General features: G+C 59.0%; 1 protein-coding gene across 7 annotated transcripts; it reads right to left on the bottom strand.

The window, feature by feature from the left end:
* Positions 1–497: 497 nt before the first annotated feature.
* On the bottom strand, positions 498–24,310 carry FGF1 (fibroblast growth factor 1). 7 transcript variants are annotated; one of them, XM_068959574.1, is made up of 6 exons: positions 23,682–23,888; positions 21,897–22,027; positions 20,524–20,668; positions 5,671–5,872; positions 1,203–1,306; positions 498–699 (listed from the first exon to the last, which is right to left on the bottom strand). In XM_068959574.1, the coding sequence occupies exons 4-6, from the start codon at positions 5,837–5,839 to the stop codon at positions 505–507; spliced, it is 468 nt and encodes a 155-aa protein (XP_068815675.1). In that variant the 5' UTR covers positions 5,840–5,872; positions 20,524–20,668; positions 21,897–22,027; positions 23,682–23,888; the 3' UTR covers positions 498–504. The 7 variants fall into 7 exon arrangements, with proteins under 7 accessions (XP_068815675.1, XP_068815681.1, XP_068815680.1 ...); XM_068959580.1 differs by having other exon boundaries at positions 498–696; positions 21,897–23,893; XM_068959579.1 differs by lacking the exons at positions 20,524–20,668; positions 21,897–22,027; positions 23,682–23,888 and adding an exon at positions 24,272–24,310.
* Between the last annotated feature and the right edge of the window lie 619 nt (positions 24,311–24,929).

The following is a 24,929-nucleotide window of genomic DNA, read 5'->3' as shown; positions in this document are numbered from 1 at the left end:
CTTATGGGCAGGCTGCAGAGGAGAGACGTTTCATAATAAATAAATAAAAAAATCATATATGGCAGATATGAGCACGAAATCCAGCAACGTTAACGTTGTGAGGAAGGCTCAGGTGTCCGGGATTAGGAGCTTTTGGCTGCTGTTAGTTTAGCTGAATGCAAGGGAGATAGCTGCAAGAGGTTTGTTGGTTTTTTTTGGGCCGGGCTGTCACTTGCTAGCGGGAACGGCGGCGTTGGCTGGAGGGTACGGCAGGAGCCCCGGGGCGGTTGCGCTGGAGGGGGAGCGCGGCGCGCGCACGCAAAGGCGCGCGGAGGGCGCGCGGGTCCCCCCCGCCGTGGCTGCCCTCCGCCGCGCAGCCGAACCGCCCCGGGGGCCTTCACGCGAGCGGAAGCTTTGGCCCGGAGCTCGGCGCTTGGCTCTTCGCCGGAGCCGGCCGAGAGGGAGCGCGCGGGCCGGAGGGGGGGCGGGCGGCGGGCGAGCCCCCGCCGGCTCCCGCCCGGGCCCCTAGTCGGCCGCGGCGGGCAGCGGCAGGAAGAGGATCGCCTTCTGGCCGTAGTGCGTCCGCGGCCCCGCTTTGCTGCTCCCGTTCTTCTTCAGGCCGACAAACCAGTTCTTATCCGCGTGCTTTTTGGAGACGTACGTGTTGTAATGGTTCTCTTCGAGCCGCTCGAGGAACAAGCACTCCTCGCTCCGTAACTGCTGAAAAAGAGCCCCGGGAAGGGCGGTGAGGGGCAGGGCGGGCGGCGAGACCCCCCTCCGGACCCACCAGCCCCACCAGACCTCGGCGGCCGGCATCTAACCCGGCCGACCCCCCGGGGGCTGAGCGGGCTCCGGGAGCCGCTTTCGCGGACGGCGCCGCTACCGGCGTGCCGACGGGGGCGAGGGGGGAGCGCGGCCCGCGGCACCGCGCCAGCTCCGCGCCGCTGCCCGCCTCCCTGGCGGAGACCTGGCCGCTCGGGTCCGCAGCGGGAGCAGCCGCCGCTCCAAAACTGAAATATAACAGGCCCTGCTGTAAATGGCGCTGTTTTGGATTATTTATTTATTCCCCCCCCAAATAAGGCCGGATGAAGAGCGACTGTCCAGCTGCCAAAATAACAAACAGAGACGAACTGTTGCTTGCGGTGCACATTACTCAGCGCTGCGAGGTTCCCGCAGACCTCAAAACCTCTCCGCGCCTGCTCCCACGCGAGCCGCCTACTTACCGAGCCGTATAAGAGCCCGTTGGTGTCCATGGCCAGATACTGTCCCGACTTGGTGCTCTTTATATACACCTCGCCCACACTTTCCGCACTTAGCTGGAGTTGAACTGAAAGTAGAAATAAAGCAACAACAACAACAAAAATAAGAGGAAAATAAGGGAAGAAAAAAAAAGATGTTGTCAGAGAGGCGTCTCAGCTACCAGGGAAGTTAGCAGGGTATTTTTATCCTGAAGCTCTGCTTATAAGAGTTTAGAAGAAGCAGTGCAGCACGTAATAGAAAATGTCTCCTTGTACCCTCTCCTTCAAAGAAACCCCGCAGCCATGTTTTAGGAACCAAAGGCCAATTTTTTCCTTCTTTGACATCAAAGGAAGGGCAGTCTTCTGGTTAAGGCGCTGGAACGGGACACAGGAGATTGGGGTTTTAATTCTGGCTCTAATTTACAAATTTCTCATGCGGTTTTGACAAGACGCTTAAGGAGTCGCGTATGAAAAAGCAGTTCGAGATGCAGGCCAGGGACTCAGCCTTCAGTGCCCGTCCTATTTCCTATTCGAGAGACAGAAAATATCTCCTATAGATATCTGTGAGCCACGTCTTGCCTTGCTCCAGTCACAGTGTAGCTGTCACTCAACAGTCGGGTAAAATGGTTAAAACTCGGCTCTAGTTCGTGACTCGTATGTTTATCAAGAAACGCTTCGGCAAGGGAAGAGGCATTTTGCTGGAGAGGAGCTTCGGGAGGAACGCGCCGTTACGCTTTCCTTCAGGGAGCTCCCGAGATCCGACTGGGACGGGGACGCGGGAATGGTAAAGCCCAAACGATGGCTCGGCCACTTCGGCACGTGCAGAGAACTGTGGCTACACGCAGAATGGGACTTGCAAAATCAGAGCTACTCCAGGTGGCCAGGCCCATCTCCTCGCCAGCTTTTCTTCCCTGTGCTTACACGACAAAGATTTGTAACAGAAATACTTAGGCTGGTTTGAAGGGAGTATGAATGGATGTCCCAGTTCCAAGTCCTTCCTTCCTTTGTTCTTTATTTTATTATCCTAGTCCGGACAAGGTGAAGGACAGTATTACCTCTTGCTATGGCAGAAGCCCCTGGCCCTGTGAAATATTTGCTGCTGTGGTTCAGATTCTTCATTTTTGGCACTTAGAGCTCAGTAAAGGATGTTTAATTAGTAAATCGCACGGGTGCACATTTGCAGGAATATGCAATTCCTTGGTTTGCTCAGTTCAAAGCGGGAGCTGGCACTCGGCAGCCCCCGAGCGCGGTCAGTCTGCTTCACCTTTGGCTGGAAGCTGCATGCCCAGGACGTGGCCAAGGAGAAGGCAAACCAGGGGAAACCGGGAAACCGGGAAAGAGTTATGGTACCAGCCGAGAAGCTGCCACTGGCAAAGGGCACCAAGTGCTCGGGCTGGCAGGAGAAATACGGGGGCAGCAGGAGGGGGCAGAGGAGGAAGAGAGCGGCAGAAGGATCTCACGCGTGACCTCTTACATGTTCTACAGGGCTATACAGGTATTTCCCTCCGTGAGTAATGGGATGAAACAGAGAGAACATGGCTGATCAAAGGCCTGTTTTTGGAAATGAGCACGGGCTTCATCCAAAATAGTCTGAAACATCCTGGTAAGTTTTCTTCTTATTTCATGGTGAAAGGCGGAGATGCGCGAGCGTTGCAGGAAAGGTGCTGGTGATGGGGCTGCACACCGAGTTGGATTTTTAATTCCTCATTAGGTGTCCTACCCAATTTTGTGGCTCGCACCTGGTCAGATGATTTCAGTCACAAGTACTCTGGGTCTTTATGTGGACCAAGAGGCACCAGCCAAGCCCTGGCGTGGGGCACGGCCCGGCGTTTGCAGGCGCTCCACTTCCCTGCGCTCGCCCGTGCTTCCCATCCGGCGCCGGCAGGACGCGGCAGGCAAACCCTAGGGCACTGCCGGCCGTCGGCCGGGCCGCTCTCCGTGCATGGGGCTCGCGGGCGCCGGCGTGCCCGGTTTATTCTCGGCCAGACGCGTCCTGCCCTTCGCCGTGTTTATCCAGCGTGAGATCATCTTCCTGCGGGCCGCCGGGCGCATGCGTGCGTGCGTGCGTGCGTGCGCGCGCGCCTGGGTGCAAACGGCCCTTGTGATCCACGCTCTGCTCTGAACTGCCTTGCATTGGAACAACAAGAACAAGAAGGAAGGTTAAGTTTGCGGGGGGCGGAGGGGGACCACATGTATGCTTTTGATTTCAAGGAAAAAAAGTGCTTTTCTTAGCAGCTGTGGAGCAAATTTGGCTGCTGCCAACCCATCTCTCTAACCAGATATGAGCCCAGCGGATCCCAGTTATATCCCAGGAAATGGCCAGGGTGCGGCGAACGCGTAGTGCAGGAAAGGTCTGAGCGGAGAAGCGAGCGCTTTGGAGGAGGGGGCTGCGGGGGAGCGCGGCTGTGCAGCCCGAGCCCCCGGCGGAGCAGGTTTGCTGCGCGGCCGCCCCGTCCGCCTCGGGCATCGATTTAAAAAACAACCCCCCGAGCATTTTGGAAGTGCCGTAGCCCTCCAAGCTGTGCCCTCCCAAACCGGTTCCTTTGGTTTTTGCCCCTTTTTCCTCGCACAGCTGTTTTCCGCCGTGCGCGTGAAGGGCTTTAGCTGAGCCGCGCCGTGCCTCGTCGCCTGCCTCGGGGGGCCGGGAAGGGCAGAGGGAGCCGGGAGGGAGCCGGGAGGCTTCGAGCTGGGAGGCTGCGGGCGGAAAACGAGGGTGTTCCCTCGGGGCTAGGAACAGCCGTTTCCAGCCGCCCGGATTTTGAGGCAGAGGGAAGGCAAAGGCGAAGCCGCCTGCCTCTGCTCGCCGGCCAGGGGCTTGGTTTGCGCCGGGCAGGGAGAGGGAAAGTGCTTGCAGGGTCTTCAGCGACGTGGGAAACTACAGAAAAAGGCAAGCACGCATCTCTTTGGCCATGCAGGATGGCATTATTAATTTTTAGTGCTAGCGTTCGCCCTGCGTCAGGTGCTCTGCAGCGCTTTCGAATGGTAGCACTGACCACGGAAGGAGGAAAACGGCGAAGCGTCGAGCTGCATCTGGGCGAGCGAGGTGATTTGCCTTCAGACGCGCTCCCTCTGCGCTGCAGGGAGCAGCAGAATAACAAGCCAAGCCAGTTGTCTGGCTGGATCCTTCTCCTAGTCATAAATGCTCCACGTGACATCCTTAATATCTACTCTGAGCAGCGTCACTTTGCCTTTCTAAAGGTCTATCTGGGGCAGGGCAACACACAGTAAACTCTGTGAAGTCTAGTTTTCTACCTGCAACAGAGAAAAGCAATGGGAACAGCGAGCTAAGAGTTAGGAAGCGGTTAGGGCCGACACCATAAGATGGAAGGAAACTATAGGAGCACATGCTATGTGTGATTCAAAAAGTAAATATTCATTTTACACGGGCTTGGAGCTGTACGAAAGGCCAAAGCCAGGCAAATGCAAGACCAGCTCTACCCACAAATTACAAAAATTAGGAAGACTAGTACAAATGCATGCTCAGTCCCTGAGCCCATCCAAGGGATGGCTGAATACGGGCAGCAATATTGGCACAGTGCTCAAATCCCGAGTGACCCCGTGAAAGCATCGCGGCACCAGAAGGAACTGCAGAACATCGGCCCTGTTTTAGCACCACGAAGGGCTGCTTTTCAAAGGGAAAAAATGAAGGGAGAAAGAGGAAAGGGAATGTTGTGGCAATAATGAGCGTTGTTAAAGGACTGCAAACAATTTACAGCTTTAAATTCAGTCTGCAGCCAGGGGCACGCAGCCCCTGCCGGGAGCGCCGGCGGGAAGAGCGCTTCCCCGAGAACGAGCTGGATGAGCGGATCCCATGTGGCGGTTCCTGCGGACTCGGAGATCCTTCCCCGAGAGAAAGGTCCCGCGCTGACGTTCGGGGCGGGTGCTGCAGCCCCGTTCCCGCCGGAGCGCCGGCCCGGGGGGACCCGGACCTGCTCCGGGACACAGCCGTGTTTTGGCCGCAGGGTCCTGCCAGCCTCCGGGGAGGCGTTTTTAAGCCACGTTTGGAGAGGGAAGGTGCTGCTAGAAAGGCGGCAGGGGGCTGCGGGCAGGGGAAGGGGAGCGCGGGCGCCCGCGCGGCAGGCTGTCCCGGGGCGTCTGGCCGCACGCGGGAGCTCGGCTCAGCCCAAAGCCTTGGCCGGGGCCGGAGCACGCGTCGAGAGCGCCGAACTGCCGGCCCGGCCGGCGGCGGCGGTTCCTCTACGCCCAGTTGCAGGCTGCACGCGCGGGCGGCCGTGAAGCAGCGCGCCGCCCCGGGGTCTGCGTGCGCCCGCTCGTCTGGGCCCCCCGAAATGCCGCTTAGGAGGAACCAGAGCCTGGTGCAGAGCACAAATTCCCGGGCGATGCCCCTTTGCGGCTGGAGAAGCAGCCGGCCGGCCGGGGGGCTCGGCGGGGAAAGCGGCGGCGAGGCAGAGCGAGCGGTAGGCGAGCCGCGACCCGAGCCCGGCGCGCTTACTGTGCTGGTCGCTGCGGTCCCGCGTCCCGTCCACCCGGCCGTCGGGCAGGATCCGCAGGAAGTGGCCGCCGTTGCTGCAGTACAGGAGCTTGGGCTTCTTGTAATTCGCCGGGGGGAGGCCGAATTTCTCGGTCACGGCGGTGAAGGTGGTTATTTCGCCTTCGGCCATCGCGCGGCCTCTGCCGGCGGCGGGGCGTCAAGGCTACGAGAGATTCGAGAGCGCGACGTGAGCTCCGCGCCCAGCGCTCCCGCGCTTTTCCAGGCAGGGAGGGCTGGAGCCGAGCCGGAGCCGGTGCTGGGGCCGAGCTGGACGTGGTGCCGGAGCCGAGCTGGACCCGGTGCTGGAGCCGAGCCGGAGCCGGTGCTGGAGCCGAGCTGGACCCGGTGCTGGAGCCGAGCCGGACCCGGTGCCGGAGCCGGTGCCCGGTGCGGATGGCTCACGCCGCCGCCGCCGTGCCGCAGCCCCAAGGCCGCGCACCCATGGGTTGCACTCGGGCTACGGAGACTCGTTCCTTTTAATTTCATCGTATTAAAAAACCTGTTTTCTTTCTGCTCCCTCTTGACGCACGTCCTAAAATTATACGCTCAAAAAAAAAAAAAAACAACCCTTTGAAAACCACCCAGCGTCGGATTGAAAAGCCACAGGAGGCAGGAAGCTCGGGTTAGTGACTGCCTCCGCTCCGACGGCTCGCAGACGCGGCTACGGCTGGGCACCGTGGCGCGCGCGGCCGCCACCGCCGCCCCGCGCGCCTCTTGGCATCTCGCCTGCGCCAGGTCGGATCAGAGCAAAGCCGAGACCTCGTGCGAGGTCCCACGGCTCGGACGCCGGTTTGACTGCAGTTCGGGTTACCGCTTAGCAGGGGATTTGCCCGAACGCTGTGCAACAGCGTAGGAAATACGGCGTTGCTGCGTCTAGGTTATAGCCGACCTGTGCGCCGTTGCAGGACTCAGCAAAGAGGGTCCAAATTGAAAGCCACATCTTTGGTTACTGTCCTTCGTATGCCAGGTTCCTTAGTACTTATAGAGAAGAGGATTTATGAATAGAAATAGACAGCGCATAATGTAAATCTAGATCTAGGAAATGACTTCAAATGTCATTTTTTCCCCATAGTTATATTATGGGATATAGTATATATTAATTGTTTTATACATACCTATATTCTTTATACATTATAAAAACATCTTTTTAGCACTGAGTTGCGCTACTGTTGCATTAGGATGGAGCTAGTATTATTGTGTGTTGGCACACGACAGCAGCTCTTTGCAGTTAGGCGTGTGTGCGTGTGTGCGTGTGTGAACATTTGGCTATAAACTGGTAAGTATTCAAATTTACAAATGCAGCAGTGAGGGGGCAGCCTGTTCTTTCAGATGGAGCCCAAAAGTCTGTAGAAGACAGAAATACACAAAACTGCCCCATTTTTTAAAGTTCCGATTGCTAAAAACGGAAACCTTGGGTATAAAGACTTTACTGGTACTGTTGAAAAATCATGCCCACCCATTTCAGCCAGCTTGGGTTAGCACGTGGATTTTGTGCCTTTCTTTCGGACGTGTCCCTTCGTGGGCTGTATCACAACAGAGAGATCTTCCGGGGAGGAAAACACGACAGGAAAGGAAAAATATTGTGTGTCCTCCAGGGCCTAAGGTCTTCCTGGTGGCTGCTGGCACGCGGCAGCCTCTCGAACCCCGCTCTGCTTGGGGCGGAGGTATTAACTCGCTGACGCTGCAGCGCCGCAACGCGGGGGCTCGGCAGTGAGTTATTTTAAACTCTTCCCCACTGCCCTTTCCCCAGAAGCGTTTGGCTCTTGTTGTATAAGTCACGTTTTCTGGACGTCACGTGCGCTGGAGGCCGTTTTGGTTACAGCGGCTCTGACACCACCCCCGGCCCAGGTCCTCCCCGTATCGCTCGTCTCCCGCGGGCTCGCGCTTGCTCTGCGCCTGTCCCCAACGCCAGAAGTATTCACCTTTCTCCAAGAAGTTGGACCTGGTTTTATAACTACCTCTGTGCTTTCCTAGGGCGATGACGTGGCCGGCACCGGCATCCCGGCCGGGGATCCATCCCTGCGGTACCCGAGGCGGCCGCCCGCTCCTGGGCGCCGCTCCGAGGCGGCCGGTGAGCTGGGCAAGCACAGCTTGGAAATCCTTTCTTACCGCAAACGAGGTACTTCCCAGAGTGTCTGGTCCCCAAATTTATTTTCCTGTCAAGCAATCACATTTTCCTCGTGGCGCTTGAGTTGTTAATACCCACTGTCTGCCCAGCTTTCTCCAAACGAAGGCCTTCGGCTCGTTCAGGTTGGTATGTAAAGCTTTAGCGCTTGACTGAGAATTAATCTAAGACAGTGGCATTGTGTCATTTACTGGAACTAAAGCTTTTTTTTAAACCTTTATCTGACTGTGAAAGGCACTCTGAAATCTCCAGGGCTGAGGACAGCTAGAAGTGAGAAATGAACACCCCAAAGCCAAGAGCTCAGAGCAGGATCTCAGAAAACTTTGGCTATAGCCAAAGCGAGCTGCAGACTGGGATGCTTCACTTATTTACTTGAATGTCTGGACATTCAAGTGCATCCATGGATGGCTTTAACAGAACAGCTGTATTGGAAATTTGGAAATTGTTTCTTCATTTTCATGTTTTTCCTTTAAGGTTTTTTTTTTTGTCTATTTTTATTCAGTATTCAGTGCTCGCCAGCTGCCTTTGACTCCACAAGAGAAGCTCAATGAACACTGTTTTCCACTCGCATCGTCTCTCCTTGCTAAATGCTGTTGCCGTTCCCATACTTTCATGGCCGTGTAGCTGGTACTCTACACGCGGTGCCACTCACGGCTCTACTGTTAGACTTTTGGCAAGAGCAGGTTAGGTTTTATAGGAGTGAGAAGGCAAGAGTGAGAGAGAGACTCTGAACCAAAGACAGTATAAAAGGCCTTTTTTTTTGGAGTAGAAGCCCAACAAAATGATTAAGTAGCTCAAAGGGAATAGAAAACTCTAGGCAAGATGCTGAGCTGGGAGACATCCCACTCCAGTGGTTATTTGGCGCTTGTTGTAGCCCAGCTGTATTCAGGAGCTCACCTCTTTCCTCCCACCCCTGAGTAATGCACTTTTTCACTTCACTTTAGTTGTTTTCCTGTGCTGTCCAGTTTGGTGACTCTCTTTCAGATGGGCTGGATTCACTCTTACCCTTAAATCCAGATCAGCTGTCTGCCGAGTAACCATAGCCCTCCTGCAGCCAGGATTTACGGGCTCGAGGCAGGGACTGCTTGGTTAGAGCCTTCTGCAATGCAGAAGTCTGGGGCAGAAAATAACTCTCTAGTTCTTCAGCCTGGGAAGCAAAGGAAAGGAATCAAAAAGTCACATCCTGTGGTTTAGAGCTCGGGAATATAAGAAAAAAATCGCCCCTGAAAACGAATCGCCTAATCCCTGTGATGTGGATGTATCCCACCTAATAGTAGGTGGCGAACAGCTCGGGTCGGGCGGCCGGTGCCTGCGGCTCCTGCAGACGTATGGGAGCAGAGGGCTCCTGCGGCGGCCAAATTGCCTCCCTCCTTCCCACCACCTCGTGGGGGCAACCTGGCTCCCAGCGTTGGCATCTCAGTCCTGGCGTCGGGGTTGCCAAGGGAGGGGCTAGGCTCCAGGGAGCAGAAATTTGCTTTCTAAACTAAAAAAGGACTTAGAAAGTTGAACCGTGAACGTCAATTTTACCCAAATCCTATTCAATTGGAGCTGCTGGAGCTTTATGGCATGCGAGTTCCTGAAGGCAACAGGGAGAGGTGAAGAGCTGTGAAATTCTGAGAAGCTGGGATTTGACTCCAAACTTTATCGCAGACCTCTGCGTCTGCAGCCGCCAGACCAGCGGCTTCTTGATGTGAAATCCCAAACTCGGAACGCGTCCGCCTCGCAGTGCTGACGGCCGGTTGCGCTGCCAGGAACAGGCTGACTTTGTGCGAGTGCAGAAACAGCAGACGGCGGACGGGGGGCAATGGAAAACAAGGTGAGGTCCTGTCCGTTTCCCGTTTTAAAACCAGTACAGGCTTCACTAGACAGAAAGTACGGTTTGCTCCTTTGCTCACTCTACAAAGACAGTGTCAAAGAGATGTTGGCAGCTTGGGGGATTGCTAATGGTCCACAAGATTGTTGTATGTCTGGATTGCTGGTTCCTGTCCAGACCGGGCTGTTTGTGGCTGTGCTGTGTCTCCAGCACCCCCAGAAACCTCCGGCCACCGCTGCAACGCATTAGCTCCTGCAAAGCTGAGGTGGGCCAAGAGCAGGCGGGTGAGGAACTAGGGAAGGCCAAGTCCTTCATCCTGCTGCTAAAGTATCTCCATTTCTGTTTCCCATCCTTCTCTCCAGCACATCCTTTCCACTCTTTTTTTTCTTTAGACTCTTTCTGGCTTGCTTAAACTGATTTGTTTTTTTTCAACCAGCTGGAGCAGTTTTGCACGTTCATGAAAGTACAGTGAACAAGAAGGTCCATCAGTCCCACCGTGGGGTTTGCAGCTGAGCACGGCGGCGTAATCATCACCTTCTGCATCTGCACCCTGCCTCTGCCACAGGTGGGCTTGCAAACTGCCAGGCTACCAACTCAGGCGAGCCTATTTGCTTCCTTAAATATAAAATACCTGGCCACTACACATAAGAAGCCAAAAATACCTCACTAACCATGGCTTACAACAAGGTTTGGGTTTGACTCAAGTACATTAAAATTGTTCTTGGCTTCAGACACAGTCCTTTATAAAGGATTGGAAAGAAATGCTCCTGGATAGCCTAACTTAAGCACAGCTTCAGTACAAGTTTGGATGCATTGATGAAAAGTGCAGTTAATAACAATTGTCATTTAGAGCATCACATAAAAAACATGTCGAAAGCTCTAAAAAAAAGAGAGAAGACAGCTATACTGGGATTTTTTTCAAGGTTTTGTCAGACTTCTCTTAATGAGGGCAGCCTCTCCTGAATTAGGCCCTAACGACTTCAGTGGAAGCACTGTAATTGGTTTCACTTTGGAAAGGGCTGTTTTGGCTGTTACAGCAGGAGTGATGATTACAGCAGTGTTTATAACCCAGCTGTGATGGGGGCTCTGTTGTTGCCCCATGGGCTCATTTCCTGTTCCCACTCCTGTCTGCAGACAACTGGCTGATGCAGTTGCTTTCCCAGGAGGTTTCCATGCTACATATGAGAATGGAAAGTAGTTACAACAGGTAAAATATTTCAAAAGTATTTAGGTTCTGGCTCTATGCCATGCATTGTGTGTCCTGATGATTCCTCAAGTGCTCTATGCTTACTGCCATGGGAGGGACAGTTATGGCTTTGGGGAATTGCTGGTGGTGAGGAAAAGATCCAAGAACTGTCTGAGCAAGCAGAGTAGAAATCTCTTGGATAAACAGGAATTTTATTCATCATAAGTTTTAAAGATCCATTGTGTGGGGCGGATTTCCTCACCCGGGAAAAAGGACCCTGCTGGATGCAGGAAGGACTAGAGATCAGCCAGGCAGTTCCCAGTATGCTGGTTGCTTTATGAATTGCACCAAGGTGAGGATGCAGTCTGCAGCTACCATCCTCCTGTTTAGCCTAAGAGGGTGTCTCGTGTGTCTGGCTGTCTGTGATCTGTGTCTGGGCCATGTGCCACCTCTGGCCCCTTTGCGTGTCAGTGCTAGCAGAGCAGCCAAGAATCTACTTGCTTTTTGCCTTAAATAGTCTCAAAAAACCAGGTCTGGTATTGCAGTTCAGGCAATTGGACAAGTCTCTCTTTCTTCTATTTGCTTGGAAAATAAAAACCTTGCCCAGGTGACCTTGCTGTGTGTCCCAGGAGAGGCTGTTTCTGGGCCTGCTGGAGCCAGGGCCACCCGGCTGGTAATGCTGCTCCGTCTGGGGACAGATTTCCCTCCGGAGGAATCTCTCCTTACCCGGCTTATTGCTGGCTGAGACCTTTGCTCTTGCATAAATCCCCTTAACTCTGCTCAAGGTGGATTTACCAGCGTGTCCTCAGCTCCCCTGGGCTTCAGGGAAGGCAGCAAACCTGCCCAGGGTGGACGAAATCCACAGCGGGGTTTTACAGCAGGGCTCCAGGGACGAGCGTGGGGTGGGCTGCAGCGGGGGACGCCCGGGGCTGAGCCCCGCAGGGAAGTGCAAAGCCCACCTGTGCGTCCTCACAGAGGGAGCTAATAAACGACTGGGGAAAGGATACGCTAAATACGGGGTAGGTAACTTTGTGCGTATCCGCAGGAAGCGTGGGGCTGGTTCCAGTACGGGTTTAGGGTAAGCTACTGATCCTACCTCTAGCAATAGGATTAGCTGCTGAATGAAACATTCATCAGTCAGGTTTTACCCTTTATAAGTGGAATTTGTGGTATGAAGTGTGACCAAAACTGCAGGAATTAATTTAACCAATGCCCATAGTCACCATCTCCTTCTCTCTGCCAGGACCTGAGAACACAGTTGTTCCAGCTAGATTTCCTTAGGTAAAATAAAGGAGTGTGAACATAAGACTTCAGCGATTTACTGGAGGGATATCACGGGTGGCAAGGGTGACGAGTTCCCAGCTGAAAAAATGACGGTGATCCACAGCAGGAGCGTCGCGAAAACGTGACGTTAAAAAAATTGCATCCGGTCGCAGGAGGGAGGCGAAGGGTGGTTCTCGGTTACTGACCGTGGCCGGCGTTTAAGAGGTTTTCTCACCCTCCCTTCAAGGCAGCTTTTAAAAAACAAATGACCGTACCAGGGAAGGGTGCCTAGGTAAAGAGAGAGCGCCTTGCACCACCGGTGGACCCTTCCCAGCCTCTAGGAGATGTATGTCCGGCAGGAGCGGTCCCCGCCGCGGGGCGCAGCCGTGGGGAGGGCTGAGCGCCGCCTCTCGAAGCCACGAGGGGCTTCCGGGCCCCTCGGCGCCGCAGCCCGGCCGGCTGACGGCGCCCGGGCAGAGACGGGCAACGGGCAGGCGATGCTCTGCTTCCTGATCCCCTGCCAGCCTCTCCGCCCGGGCAGGCTGGTCATCAGCTGAATTACGGCCCCACGCCTGAGCAGCGCCGGGGTGGGGGGTCTCGTCCGGGCGCGGGCTGCAGGCGCTGGCTCCTGACGCGCGCCAGATGTCGGGGCCCTCTTGCACGGGAAGAAACCCCCGGCCAGAGAGCTGGAGAAGCTCTCGGGCCAGTTAAGGATGCAGTGGAAGATACGCTGCGCGCAGAGCCGTCAAGAGGACACCTCCGTGCTTTGGAGCACGAGGTGACGAAGCTGCTGGCTTGTTCCAAGGAGCCTGTGGGTGGCTGCTGCTCTCCTTCCCGGTCCCCCGGCTCCCTCCCCGCCCACGAAGAGAATTGTTCTGCTCTTTCTTCCAAATTTACAGCACTTATTGACAAAGACTAGTCTGGCCAGATGCTGGCAGAGCGCTCGGCGCTGAGGAGCTCCAGCTCATCCCCGGTGCCGGGAGGACGGGTCCAGGCCCTGTGCTAAAGTACACTCTCGCTGTGGTTTATAACAAGCCCTTAAACGTGCAGCCTGCGTGTTCCCCACCATCGCGGTCCCCGCTGCGGCGGGGTGGTCACCCTGCGCCCCGTCCTGGGGCCAGCGGGTTCCTGCTCAGCACAGGGCTCAGGTCGGCTTTTTGGCAAGTTTTGCTTTCGTGCAGCTCGGCCCCGCTGCCGTGAGCCCGGCGCGCTCATCCGTCCTAGCGGGCAGGGAGTGACGAGGAACGCTATAAAAAGCAAAGGGCTGTCGCCGCTGGAAGTGTTTGCCGCTGGCATAGGAAACGCTGCGGGGCAGGTCGGGCGCTCGGTTCCCACGCGCGGTACAGGGCTAAATGTCAGACCGCGACGCCCGGGCTGGCTGCCGCGCGTCCCCTGGCCCGCGGGAGGCTGCCAGCGTCCCCGTGCCGCTGCTTGGGCTATAGGTGCTCTTCTGCAGACGGTCTGTCTCGCTTTGGAGCGTGCTGGTACGGAGGACGCAGACGTGACGTGTGCCCGCTCCCAGGGCGGCTCTGACCTGCAAAGTCGGGCTGAAGCCCCGTGGCACCGCCCAGCCCAAACCCCCTGCGCGGTCTGGCACCTGGGTCCACCCCGAGCAAAGCCGCCGGCCTGCGGCCGGGGTTTGCATCCAGCAGCTCGGGTCCAAAAATCCCCGTGCCTCACTGCTAATGAGGCTCAAAATGGGAGCAAAAACCGAAAATAAGGATCGTCATGTGGTGGCGGGTGGAAGGCTTCCCCCAGCCGCCCCTCGGGAGAGCAGCCAGCTGTAATGAAGGCTTGGCTCCGGCTCCGGGGCTGGGGTTTGGGTTTGGGCTCAGGCTTTGTGCACCGTCCCTCCCCGAAGGAGCAGAGGATGCTGGAATGGCAGGTTTCGGCTCCAGCCCCCGACCCCCGCGGTTAACCGTCGGCAGACGCATCGTCACTCGGGCACCGAGCTCCCGCCGGCGCGGTCGCCGTCCCAGAGAAAGTCGCTTGGTTTCTGGGTTCGCCGTCAGCTCAGCATTGATTTACTACCCTGAGAAGGCGCAGGGAGTTAACTGTGCTCACTCCACAGGATTTGTATAAGGAAGACAGAGTTGTCATCTTCAGGTCTAAGGCAAATCAGCTGGAGGGACGCTGTTCTTAGTTCTGCTGCTCTGTATCTGATGTTAAAGGCAGAGTCTCATCGCCGTAGATGCTAACCCCGGCTTGGTCTCCTGGCCGCGTGAGTGAGGAGCGTGAGCTGTGTTTTCCCATGCACGCTGTTCCTCAGTGACAGTTTAACACAAGCTTGCGTTACTAATTGTTGTTATCAGGAAAATCCTCCACTAAACGATGATTTTTCTCATCCGCGTGGTTCGTGGGCTGCGGAAGGAGCCTTGCAGGCGGCACGGCAGCGCCCAGGGAGCGCGTCAGTGCAAGGTCCCCTCTCCCGTCGGAGCAGGGCGAGCTGGAAGCTGAGTTTTGACAAATGCAAACAAGATGCTCAGCAAAAAAACCTGAGTGGGTAATCAGCCACCGGAGTAAACTAGCGGGAGAAGCTGCGAGTCTCCATCTCCTGGTGTCTCTGGAGCGAGGCTGGTCACCAATTTGGGGAAACGAAAGTGTTGCTGGGCTGTGCGGCGCGTGTCTGGGGTGAACTTCTTGCTCATCAATAGCAAGACTAGGACCTTGTTGTCCTTTATGGCCATGGACTCTATAAGGCCCTCATCAACGTTTTGGGTAATAAGAAATGAAGGTCTTGAAAATTAAGTGTCTTTCCTGCAGTTCGTGATAAGCTGCAGGAGCCGGCGGCCGCCTCGGCCCTGGCTCCAAGGAAAGCAGCGCCCTGCTGCAGCCACGGCGGCTGCTTTCCATAACAGGACCATAATAGGCAGGGGTGACCTTTTCCTGAAGCCTATTCCACCTTTCTTATCCGAGTAAACAACAAACCACCTTAAAAAAAAGTGTGTCACAAGAGAAGTCTGCAATTTTAAATGTCTTTGGAGCTGAGTTTCATCAGACAAGTGCTTTTAGATGGAGCCTTGCCCACAAAGGGGTCCAAAGGGCTGTTTATGTCTAGCTCCCGAACAGGCGCGATCTAAAGACGCGGGGACGCTCACCCACCCGACGCCCTCGCCCCAGGTGCTTCCCGGTCCGGCTCGGCGGGAAGCCCTTCCCGGGGGGTTCCCAGGTCCCCGGGGCGCCCCCGGGTCCCGGAGCGGCGGTGTTCGTGCCCTGCCTGGGGGCACCAGCGCCGGGCGCTGCCAGCCTGGCGGTTTTACACCTTGCCGAAGGGTGTTGTGGATGTTAAGGAAGGGGGAGACGGGACGGGTTTAACTTGATGTCCAACGCTTTTTGGTATTCGACCTAAAGTCGAAACAAATAGAGATGGATGTCCTAGAGGCAAACGCGAGCCCCGCGAGGATACGCGGCTGTTACAGAGCAGCAAACGCCTTCTCTGGAGCAAGCGTTCAGGCCTGTGAAAGGCAGGACAGCCTCTGGGAGCTGCGGGGAAGCCCTTGCACCAGGGGGGCGCGCGGGGGACCGGCTGGTCCCACTCCTGCCGCCGACCTCGCTAGCGCCTTTGCCGGCAGCGGGCCAGCTGTGCAGAAGAGCAGTCGGGCGTTATTCCCAAGGGAAATGGCTAGCTCAGGGCTCCGGCTCTTCTCCCCCGTCACCCACAGGAGAGCAGGCAGGGTCGGCGTCGACCCCGGAGCCGCCCGCGCAGGGGAAGGTGGCTGCGCCTGGCGGACGAGCGCGGGCCGGGCCGGGCGCCCGCGGTGAAACCCGCTCGCGCGCCGGTTGCCCCCCTGCTCTGGGGAGCTGCTCCGTGCTGGGGCGAGCCGGCCCCTCTCGCCGCGGCCGGCGAAGGCGCCGTTGCCTGTAAGGGAATTGGACGCTCTGGTTGGGCTTAAAAAAGGAGCTGCTAATTCTCTGCCCTTTAGGGCACGCAAGGCCCTGCAGGGGAAGGTCATGCAACGAGTTCCCTGGTGAAGGTCAGGGTTTGGGATGGGTTTAGCAGCTTTTCTATGTATTTATCTTTTTCAGCAATGTTCAGTCTCATCAAGAGGCCCAGGAGAAGCCCAACCTGCCTGGAGGCAGCGGAGCAGCCGGCGATGGCACCGATAGCGGCGTGATGAGCTCCACCTGCTCCTGGCTGCCACCGCGGGCGCCTGGAGCATCTCCAGCCTCCAGAGGGGCACCTGGGAGGCCCTGAGGGCGCGAGCTAGGGCTCTCGGCAGAAAGAGGGTCCCGTCACCCGTCACGGGTGATTCCTGGCAGCGTTCGCCGGAGGTGGGAGAGCCGGGTGTCCGAAGTGCAGAGAGGCGGGAGGGGAAGATCCAAGGTCAACGTTGATGCCCAGATTTCTACCCTTAAAGCCCAAATCGAAATTCTGAGTCAGAGGTCAGCACAGGCTTTTTAAGCACAGGAAAAGCTGTGAGTCACTTCTGAACCGCGTGTCTAGACTGCTGCGGGCAAACCGCGAGTCTTTGGGAGGAAGGCTGGGCGAGGATGACAGCACGCAAGAAACGGGTCCGCGGGGGCCAAACGCGTTTTGGAGGCGGTGCCGGGGTGGAGGCTGAGCTGGCCAGGGCTGGCATCGCGCCCGTGCTGTCCCCATTCCCGGTCCCGTCCCGTCCCGGGGCAGGCGGGACCTGCCACCGTTTCCCCAGTGAGGCTTTGCCCAGAAAACTGGCTGTTGCTTACTGGGATTTTTAGCCAGAAAATTGCAGTTTTTAACTTGGTTTGATCCGAACGCCACTGAAAGCGGTGGAAGCGCCTGGCCTTCGGGGAGGAGGCTGGTGAGGGAGGTGGTGAGGACCCTCTAACGCGGGTCGGGGGCTCGGAGCGGGTAGCAGCCACTTTGTGGGATTTTTTCCCCCCTCTCCTCGTTCCTCAGCAGGTTGAGACCCAGAAGAGCGGGTGCCGTTACCTTAATAAAACAGAGGTTGGGCTTTAAGCCGGGCTATGGACGTGTGTTCAGATGGTGCGCTGGGGTGATATAACATCTCGCGCTGTCAGCGTGCAACAGCACTCACATAAGAGACGCTGACGGTGGAAACGCGGCCCAAATACTAACTGATATTGCTGCGAAATACTGCGTCAGGCATTTTTCTTATTTAACAAATGGATGCGCTAAGGGAGGATTATTGCATTTGTCCAGGCCACGCGGCCCGCTGGGGCAGAGATGCCATGACAAAGCAATAGTTCCCGTCTCTTCTGCCTGAACTGCTTTCAAAAATTTCTGCTGCAAAGAGATTTCTATTGTGAGTGGGTTTTTTTTTTTTATTTTTAAAAACCCAAACTCAGCCAGGCCTTCCGCTCAAACTAGAATTATTTAAGCACCCCTTCAGCACAGCAGAGGGGCGCCAGCTCTTGCTCCCGTCTCCTTCCCAATGGGACAACCTCAAATGAGCGCTCGACCCGCTGCGATCAGCAGGTAGTTTGCACCGTTGCAAAGGCCCTCGGAGAGGGCGCGCGCCCCCCCGCGAGCTCTCCCAAGGCCTGAGCCGTGCTGCCACCTCGCAGTCGCTCCCGGGCGGCCTCGGCCCCCCTTGGGGCAGCTCGGTGGCGGTCGGACTTTGCTTTCTGACACTCATCTGCAGCTGGTGGCATTTTTTGGCTTGACCTAGTGTTAATTATCACCTTTCTCCACTGTTCCTCGCCATCCCTTATTCCTCAACCCTGACTTAGAAGCAGATAGGTTCTTTTGTCTCATCTAAACTCCTGGGATTTGGGGGGGGGGGTGTAATTAAGGATGATGAGGGGGGTGCGTAATGCCCTGGCCAAACGTTCTTGGCATTCCTGTAGTCGCGTTGCTGAAGGGAAGCTGTTCCTGGGAAGGAAGGTTGCAGCTGAGAAGCTAAATTAAGATAGATCCAGCTGCGTTTTCAGAGGTTGCTGTGCAATTACCCCAAACTAGTACTTAAACAATTCTGGGCCAGGGCTGACGCCCCCACTCCTACAGAAATTGCCCTGGGGTCTCTAACGCTGCCAGAGGTGGGAGCGTTATGGTGAACGCTCCCATGCGTTGTATCTGCTCGGCTGGTTCCTCCTCTCCGTTCCCTGCGTTTCCCTGTGGCCAGTCCAGGGATGTTGCTCCGTAAGGACCTTGCCCTCCAGCTTTCCTCTGCACCGCGTGTCTGCTGGAGGAGCTGCCTGAGCTCCCGGTCCTGCAGGCAGGGAGGACAGCGTGGCCTCCCACGAGTGGTGCTTGGTGCCCTGGTTTTGTCCGTGACGGCTGAAGCCACCACTGACATCTCAGCGGGGTTGCGCACTACAGCTTGGGGACGTTGGCTGCAGCCGCAGCAGAAATCCGGGCTCGGGGAAGACCATCCAAGATGATCTCGGCTCAGCCTCGAGGGGCTGAGTAGGGCACGGCGCCGGGCGGGTGAGCCCACCCCAACCGAACCAGCTGGTCCTTGCTGCAGTCACACCAAGGCGCCGGCTGGAGCAGATGTTGGTCGTGACCAACTGTGCAGCAAGGGCCATTCCCTGCCCCAGAGCGCCATGCAGCAGCTCCCTGCCAGCAAACGAGCGCTGGAAAACTGTATCGCGTAGCTAGCACGGTTACCCGACGCCCTGAAATCCTGACAAGTTCGGCAAATTCAGGCGAACGCTTGCAGGCGCAAAATGGCTCAAGGCAACAAAATGGCAAGTCCAGGAGCCGCAGCCAGCGAGCGACCGGACCCGACACCTTTGCCTGCTAACGATGATCGCGCCATGGAAATAAAAACTGCTGATTGCTTCCTTATTGAAAGCTCCAGCTTTCTCTCTGTAATTAGGAGCCTAAAGCCAGGCTTGGGGCCTGCGGCGATGCACGTGTTCGTGGCTGAAGCCTGCAGCGTCCCTGGAAAACCCCGTTTCCCGCTGCCTCCTGCGTGCTGTTGCTCGTGCAAATAGGGGCTTGTGCAAATCGGGAAACGGGTGGGCGCATCCGTGGTCGGGTCGGGCTCCCGCGCGCACCAAGAGCCCGACCCAGCTCCGCTGAGACGGTGGAGACGGCCCTGAGCTGCCGGGAGAGGGGTTTCCGCAGGAGACGGGCACCCAAGGACTCTCCCCCGCGGCGCGGCGGGGGCAGAGCAGTGACCGCCCGGGGCTGGGAGCCCCGGCCCGGCGCTGGCCCCGTGCCTTCGCTCGCCTACAAACGCGCGCCGTAGGGCAGCGCAACATCCCGGCGGTGGCGTGCCGCTGCGCACCGGGAGGTCGAAACGCGCTGGCCGGAGCCCGGCCATCGGGTCTGGTTCTCCGGACGAGTCGTCCTCCGTGTCACCGCTCTTCTACTCCCAAAATGCCCATCTTTCTTATCAAGGAAAGAAAAGCTCCTTTATAAATGCTAAGTGTTGTTGCTTGTTATTATTATTGGTTTTAATCTTTGCATTTTGGTTAAAAAGAACCCGAAAGCGGCGGTGACGACCGCAGAGAGGAACGAGCTGGAGAGCAACGCCTTGTCCACGGAGCAAGTGCCCCCCGCTCGGGGGGCAGCGCCAGGGACAGACACGGCCCGGGGGGGCGAGCGGCGGCCGCACGGCCCCACGGGGCGATTCCCCGACCCCGGCGGGGGACCCGGCCCCTGCGCCTCCCCGCGGGGCGCCCGCTCGCCCGGCCCCTCGGCGAACCTGCCGCGGCCCCCCGGGAGCCTCTTTGCGCCCGAGCTTGGCGCCAGGCTCCCGCGCGCCCTGGTGCGATGGCCCGCGGCGAGGGGCTCCGCGCCGTCCCCCCGACCCCTCTCCGCCGCGCTCCTGCCTCCGTCGGGGCGCGGAGGTGCCCAGCGCAGCCTCCGCCGGCCCCGGGGCAGCGGCTCCCCGGCGCAGGCCGCTGCGACCCGGATTTGCAGGTCTTACGTGAGATCAGAGCGATGGAGGTTTTCAGTAGGACTCGGGCTTCTGGCTACAGTAGGTTTAAGGACGATTATTATTATTTTTTTTTTAAAGGAAATACTTTTTTCCATCAGAACTGGACCCGTTAGCAGTGATGCATTACTGAAGCAAACTTCCTGTTTGGAAAGAGTTCCAAAATGGTCCAAATAGTGTGTTTTGCAATTTAAAATGTTTTGTGTATCCTGATTCTGGTTCAGTCTTTTGTCAAAAGCTTTATGTTAATTTGCAGTGATTTTAAAATTGCTAATTGAAATGAAATAGCCATTCTCCGAACCCTCCCCCCCCCCCCCCCCCCCGGACATAGCAGTCTAGAGACATTTGCGAGGTTTTAGCCAAGTCAGGTAGGGAAATATTTCTGACATCCTAAAACCGTCTTTGCAAGGAAACCGCTCCCCGCTTGTCAAAGGCCGCTGCAGGCAGGGAGGCTGCGTTTCCCACCGGCGCGGCGCCGGGGGGAAGGATGCTGGGCGCCTGCGGCTCCCGGGATGGCAGCAGCTCCCCCCGAGAGGCGGCTCCCCGCCGCGCGCCGCCGGTAGCCGGGGCGCTGGCCGCGACGCGGGCCACTTACCCAGCGCGGGGTCCGCGGCGAGCTGCGGCCGGCGGGGCCGACGCTGCCACCCGTGGCGAGGGGAGGCGAAGGGGAATGCGGCGGGGCGGCGGGGCCGGCCGGGCTGCGGGCTTCTCCCGCTCCTCCTGCCTTGGCGCTGCGGAGCCTGGAAGCGAGCGGGAGACGGTCACCTGCGGGCTGCCGCGGAGGGCTGCGCTGCCCCGGCCGCTGGCCTCAGCCCAGCCGGCTCGCGCGCTTGTGCTGAGCCGCCCATTGCCGAGGAGGGGGGGCCGCGGGGGGCCGGAGATGCAGCGTTTCCTTGACTTTCTCTTGTCATTCCCACCTCTGCGGTCTGTGCCCCTTTGTGCAAGCGCCAGTTATTTTAGTGCCCTCCTGGGGAGGGTGATAACCCCGAACCGTTATCCTGGTCCCAATGCACCTCTCCGTGTGCCGAAATGCTGCGCACGCGGGACGCGGGCGAAGGCTGAGCAGGCGGGACGCGGGCGAACGCTGCGCACGCGCGACACAGGCGAGCACCGAGCACGTGGGACGCGGGCGAGCGCCGAGCGGGCGGGATGCGGGTGAGCACTGAGCGCACGGGACGTGGGTAAATGCTGAGCGCGCGGGACGCAGGTGAACGCCGAGCAGGCAGGACACGGGCGAACACCGAGCGCGTGGGACACGGGCGAGCGCCGAGCGGGCGGGACGCAGGTGAACGCCGAGCGGGCGGGACGCAGGTGAACGCCGAGCGCGCGGGACGCAGGACGCCCAGACAAACGCTGAGCGCGCGGGATGCGGTGCACTGGGTGGATGCTGCCCGTGGGATGCCGAAACTGGTCCCTGCTGCCTTAACAGCCCTCAACTACCTCTGGGCAGGGAGAGTTTGGCCTTAAAAGCCGCAGCAGCTTCGAGAGCGCCAGAAGGCTGGTAAAACGCGGCTCGATGTCCCGAAGGACTGCGCCTCCGGGAGGAATTCGGCTCTGTCTGGTCCTAGCGCCAGCGCCATCGGAGCAGCTCGGCTCTGCAGAGACGTGAGCTAGCTCGGGCAAGCCCTGCTCTGGATAAGACAGGCTGCAAGTTTAAAGTCTGTTTGAGTTGGTTATGGCGGTTAAAGAAACAAACAGGATAAACGTATGGTTCGGCCTGCCTCCCCTGGCCTATCGGCACGGTGTTTAACAGGTGCTATCTAAGGCTCGCTTAAAATACATTTTTACTCCCAGCTGACGTGGAGCCTGTATATTCGGCAAGCCGAGCCCGACTCAAAGTACACGGAGGTCAGAGCTTGCGCTGAAAACATCCCGGTTCGCTGCAGTTAGCCGTTAGCGGTGGGTTTGGCTCGCTCTCGGTGTGTCCGGCACAGCACGGGTGGCCTCTAGGTCTCCCTAGCACCTTACCGCTCGGTGTTTCCTTCGTCGGAGCGAGCCTGCGCGACGCTTTCTCCCGCCGCTTCAGCTGGGGAGGGGGTGAAGGCGGCGTTTCGGAATCCCAAGAAAGACCCGATTTGGGTTTAGCAGCTTACTTCCTCCTGGATGAACGGCGTTAGGATTATTAGGATATTGGGAATTTTAGGAACTGCTGCTCCATTTTCTTATGTGAGGGAACTAAAGTCTCTTTTCCTGGGCTGCAGGCCGGTTTCACCGCGTGCGAGCTCGCGACCTGACCCAGCGCAGCCCCGGGTGCCCCGGCTCTGCCCCGCAGGCGCTCCGGCCCCGGCTGACGTGCGAAGCTCCCCCCGCCCACCCCGGGGCTTCAGCCCTCTCCTTTTATCTCACGCTCGTGTGACGCCCCGTGACTTTGGTGGCGTTTTTGGCAATGTGTTGGAGACCTGACGCTGTTGGTCCGAAGGCATTTTGCCAAATTTAGCATTTTGCGCTCGCTCGCCCTCCTGAAAAGCAGCCACCTGTGGTGCGAACAAGCCGCCACGCCGAAACAGAGAGCAAGCAGCTATCCACGCAGCGCCGAGCTCTGGGGCGATCCGCAGACAGACGAGCAGGGAGCGCCCGCGTACCGAGCCACTTCCCGCCCGGAGGAAGCAAGAGGTGCTTCTTGCTGTCTCGCATGCCGGTGTCCCCCCGTGCCTGCGCGCGGCTCATCCGCCGCCCGGCCCTCCTCCCCCTGCCGTCCCCAACCCGCACCCGCCATCACTCGGGCAAGGCTTTCTGCAAGTCTGGCTTAACGTGAGACCCGCGGGATCCCGCCAGGTCCTTGGTTTTGGTTTCGTTACTCTCCTGGGAGCGGTAACGCTGGCACAGCAGAGCAAGCGCAACGCGGTCCGGCCCAACCTGGACACAGCGCCGGGATGGGAACCCCCTTCCCTGCCCTCCGCCTGCAGCTTTCTGCTCCAGGGCTCGAAGAGAGGAAGAAGAAACGCTCGCTGTTCCCGCGGCGCGAGACGCCCGGTCGAGCCCGTAAGCCCTCCTGGGGGTTTGGGAACCGCAGAAGCATGCTGCAAGCAGTGGGCAGGGGTCCACTACCGTGGACCCCGGCAGGGGGTCTACCGTCTACCGCCGCCCCGGCAGGGGTCCCGCAGGAGGCAGCGGGCGATGGATAGCCGTTGGCCTTGCTATTTTTTTCCTCTCATGTCATCTTGTTTTTTGGACTGCTATTTTGGGGCTGGACTCCAGCCCAGGTGGAAGGCGAGGGTTTAATGTAGCGCAAGCCGGCGGCAGCCCGGCCCTGCAGCCCTCGGCGCCGGGGGGCCGGGCCGCGGCAGGACCAGCGCCGGCGCGTGCAGCGTTGCCGCCGGTGGGCAAAGGCCGCGCACGGGCGCCGGGGGGCCGGGTGTTGTGTTGTGCGTCGCGTTGTGCACGTGGCGCGGGGCAGCGGCGCGAGGCAGGACACATTAGGTAAGTGAAAAATTACGGTCCAAAATTCGAACTCGCTCCCTTGTTCATCTCATAATCGCTAGCCAGCAGGTGAAGTTTTGTTTTTGCTGCTTCCTATTACGCAGATATATTTGAAATAAGGACTTCCCCTCTGGAAGCCACCCGGCGTGCTGCGCCCTGCCAAAGCCGGGAGGAAATCTCACTGTGCGGCACCGCTGGGGTAGAAGTTTCTCTTTTCCACGCTATACAGGTTAGACAGGTTGTAAGAGTAACAGGTAACAGAAAGCTCCGGTTTAAACCACGCAACCGCCTTTGAAGAGCTGCCGTACGCGGGCTCCAGGGGAAACCAGTTACCTTATAAAACACTAGTGAGATTTGAAGAGAGAACAGCACCGAGAAGAGGGCTCGGGAGAGGAAATCCTGCGGCGAAACCGACGGAAGGGAGAAGGGAGAGCGAGGCGGGTGGAGTCCCTCGTCCTCCGGGCGGCCCTCAGCCCGGTGCGCGGCGCTGCGCGGGGCGGCCGGCTGCGCCGTGAGGCAGCCGCGGCCGGACAGCGCCTCCCTCGGCCGGCTCCGCCCCGCTCCGCTCCGCCCCGCTCCGCCCCGCTCCGCTCCGCCCCGCTCCGCACCGCACCGCTCCGCCCCGCTCCGCCCCGCTCCGCTCCGCCCCGCCCCGCCCCGCTCCGCCCCGCCCCGCCCCGCCCCGCTCCGCCCCGCACCGCTCCGCCCCGCCCCGCTCCGCCCCGCACCGCTCCGCACCGCTCCGCACCACCCCGCCCCGCTCCGCCGCGCACCGCTCCGCACCGCCGCGCACCGCCCCGCCCCGCCACGCACCGCTCCGCCCCGCACCGCACCGCACCGCACCGCACCGCACCGCACCGCACCGCACCGCCCCGCTCCGCCCCGCTCCGCACCGCTCCGCACCACCCCGCACCGCCGCGCACCGCTCCGCTCCGCTCCTCTCCGCACCGCTCCGCTCCTCACCGCACCGCTCCGCACCGCACCGCACCGCTGCGCCGCGCTCCGCCCCGGCGCGGCCGGCAGCGCCGGGCACCGCGGGCACCGAACCGCCAGGGGGCGCCGCGGGCCGCGCGGCACCGCGGGGGGGGGCGCAGCTGGGCACAGCTGGGAGCGCGCGAGGGGGTGTCGGGGAGCACCGCTGGGCACAGCTGGCAGCGAGGACACCGCGGGGGGCACAGCTGGGAGGACGCAGAGTGGGGACACCATGGGGGGCACAGCTGGGTGCAGCCAGGAGTGTGTAGGGGGCACCGCGGGGGGCACCGCGGGGGTCACAGCTGGCAGGGGACAGAACGGGGGCAAACCTGGGCACAGCCGGGACTGTGTAAGGGACACCATGGGGGGACACAGCTGGGCACAGCTGGGAGCTGGCAGAGCAAGGGAAATGCCTGAGCACAGCTGGGAGTGCGCAGGGTGGGGGGAGCACTGTTGGGGGAACAGCTGGGAGAGTGCACCGTGGTGGGAGCGCTGGGCACAGCTGGGAGCGCGCAGAGCGGGGGCGACGGGCACCGCTGGGCACAGCTGGCAGCGCGCAGAGCAGGGGCGATGGGCACCGCTGGGCACAGCTGGGAGCGCGCAGAGCGG

The sequence above is a fragment of the Struthio camelus genome, chromosome 13, assembly GCF_040807025.1.
Source record: "Struthio camelus isolate bStrCam1 chromosome 13, bStrCam1.hap1, whole genome shotgun sequence".
Taxonomy (NCBI): Eukaryota; Metazoa; Chordata; class Aves; order Struthioniformes; family Struthionidae; genus Struthio; species Struthio camelus.
The sequence above is the reverse complement of the archived record's forward strand: the minus strand, read 5'-3'. Positions and strand labels throughout refer to the sequence as shown.

Coding starts and splice junctions, on each gene's coding strand:
- FGF1 (XM_068959579.1), bottom strand. CDS start 5,839: ATGGCCGAAGGCGAAATAACCACCTTCACCGCCGTGACCGAGAAATTC. Junction 1,307..5,670: donor GGACCGCAGCGACCAGCACA/GTAAGCGCGCCG, acceptor TTCTACTTTCAG/TTCAACTCCAGCTAAGTGCG. Junction 700..1,202: donor ACGGGCTCTTATACGGCTCG/GTAAGTAGGCGG, acceptor GCTCTTTTTCAG/CAGTTACGGAGCGAGGAGTG.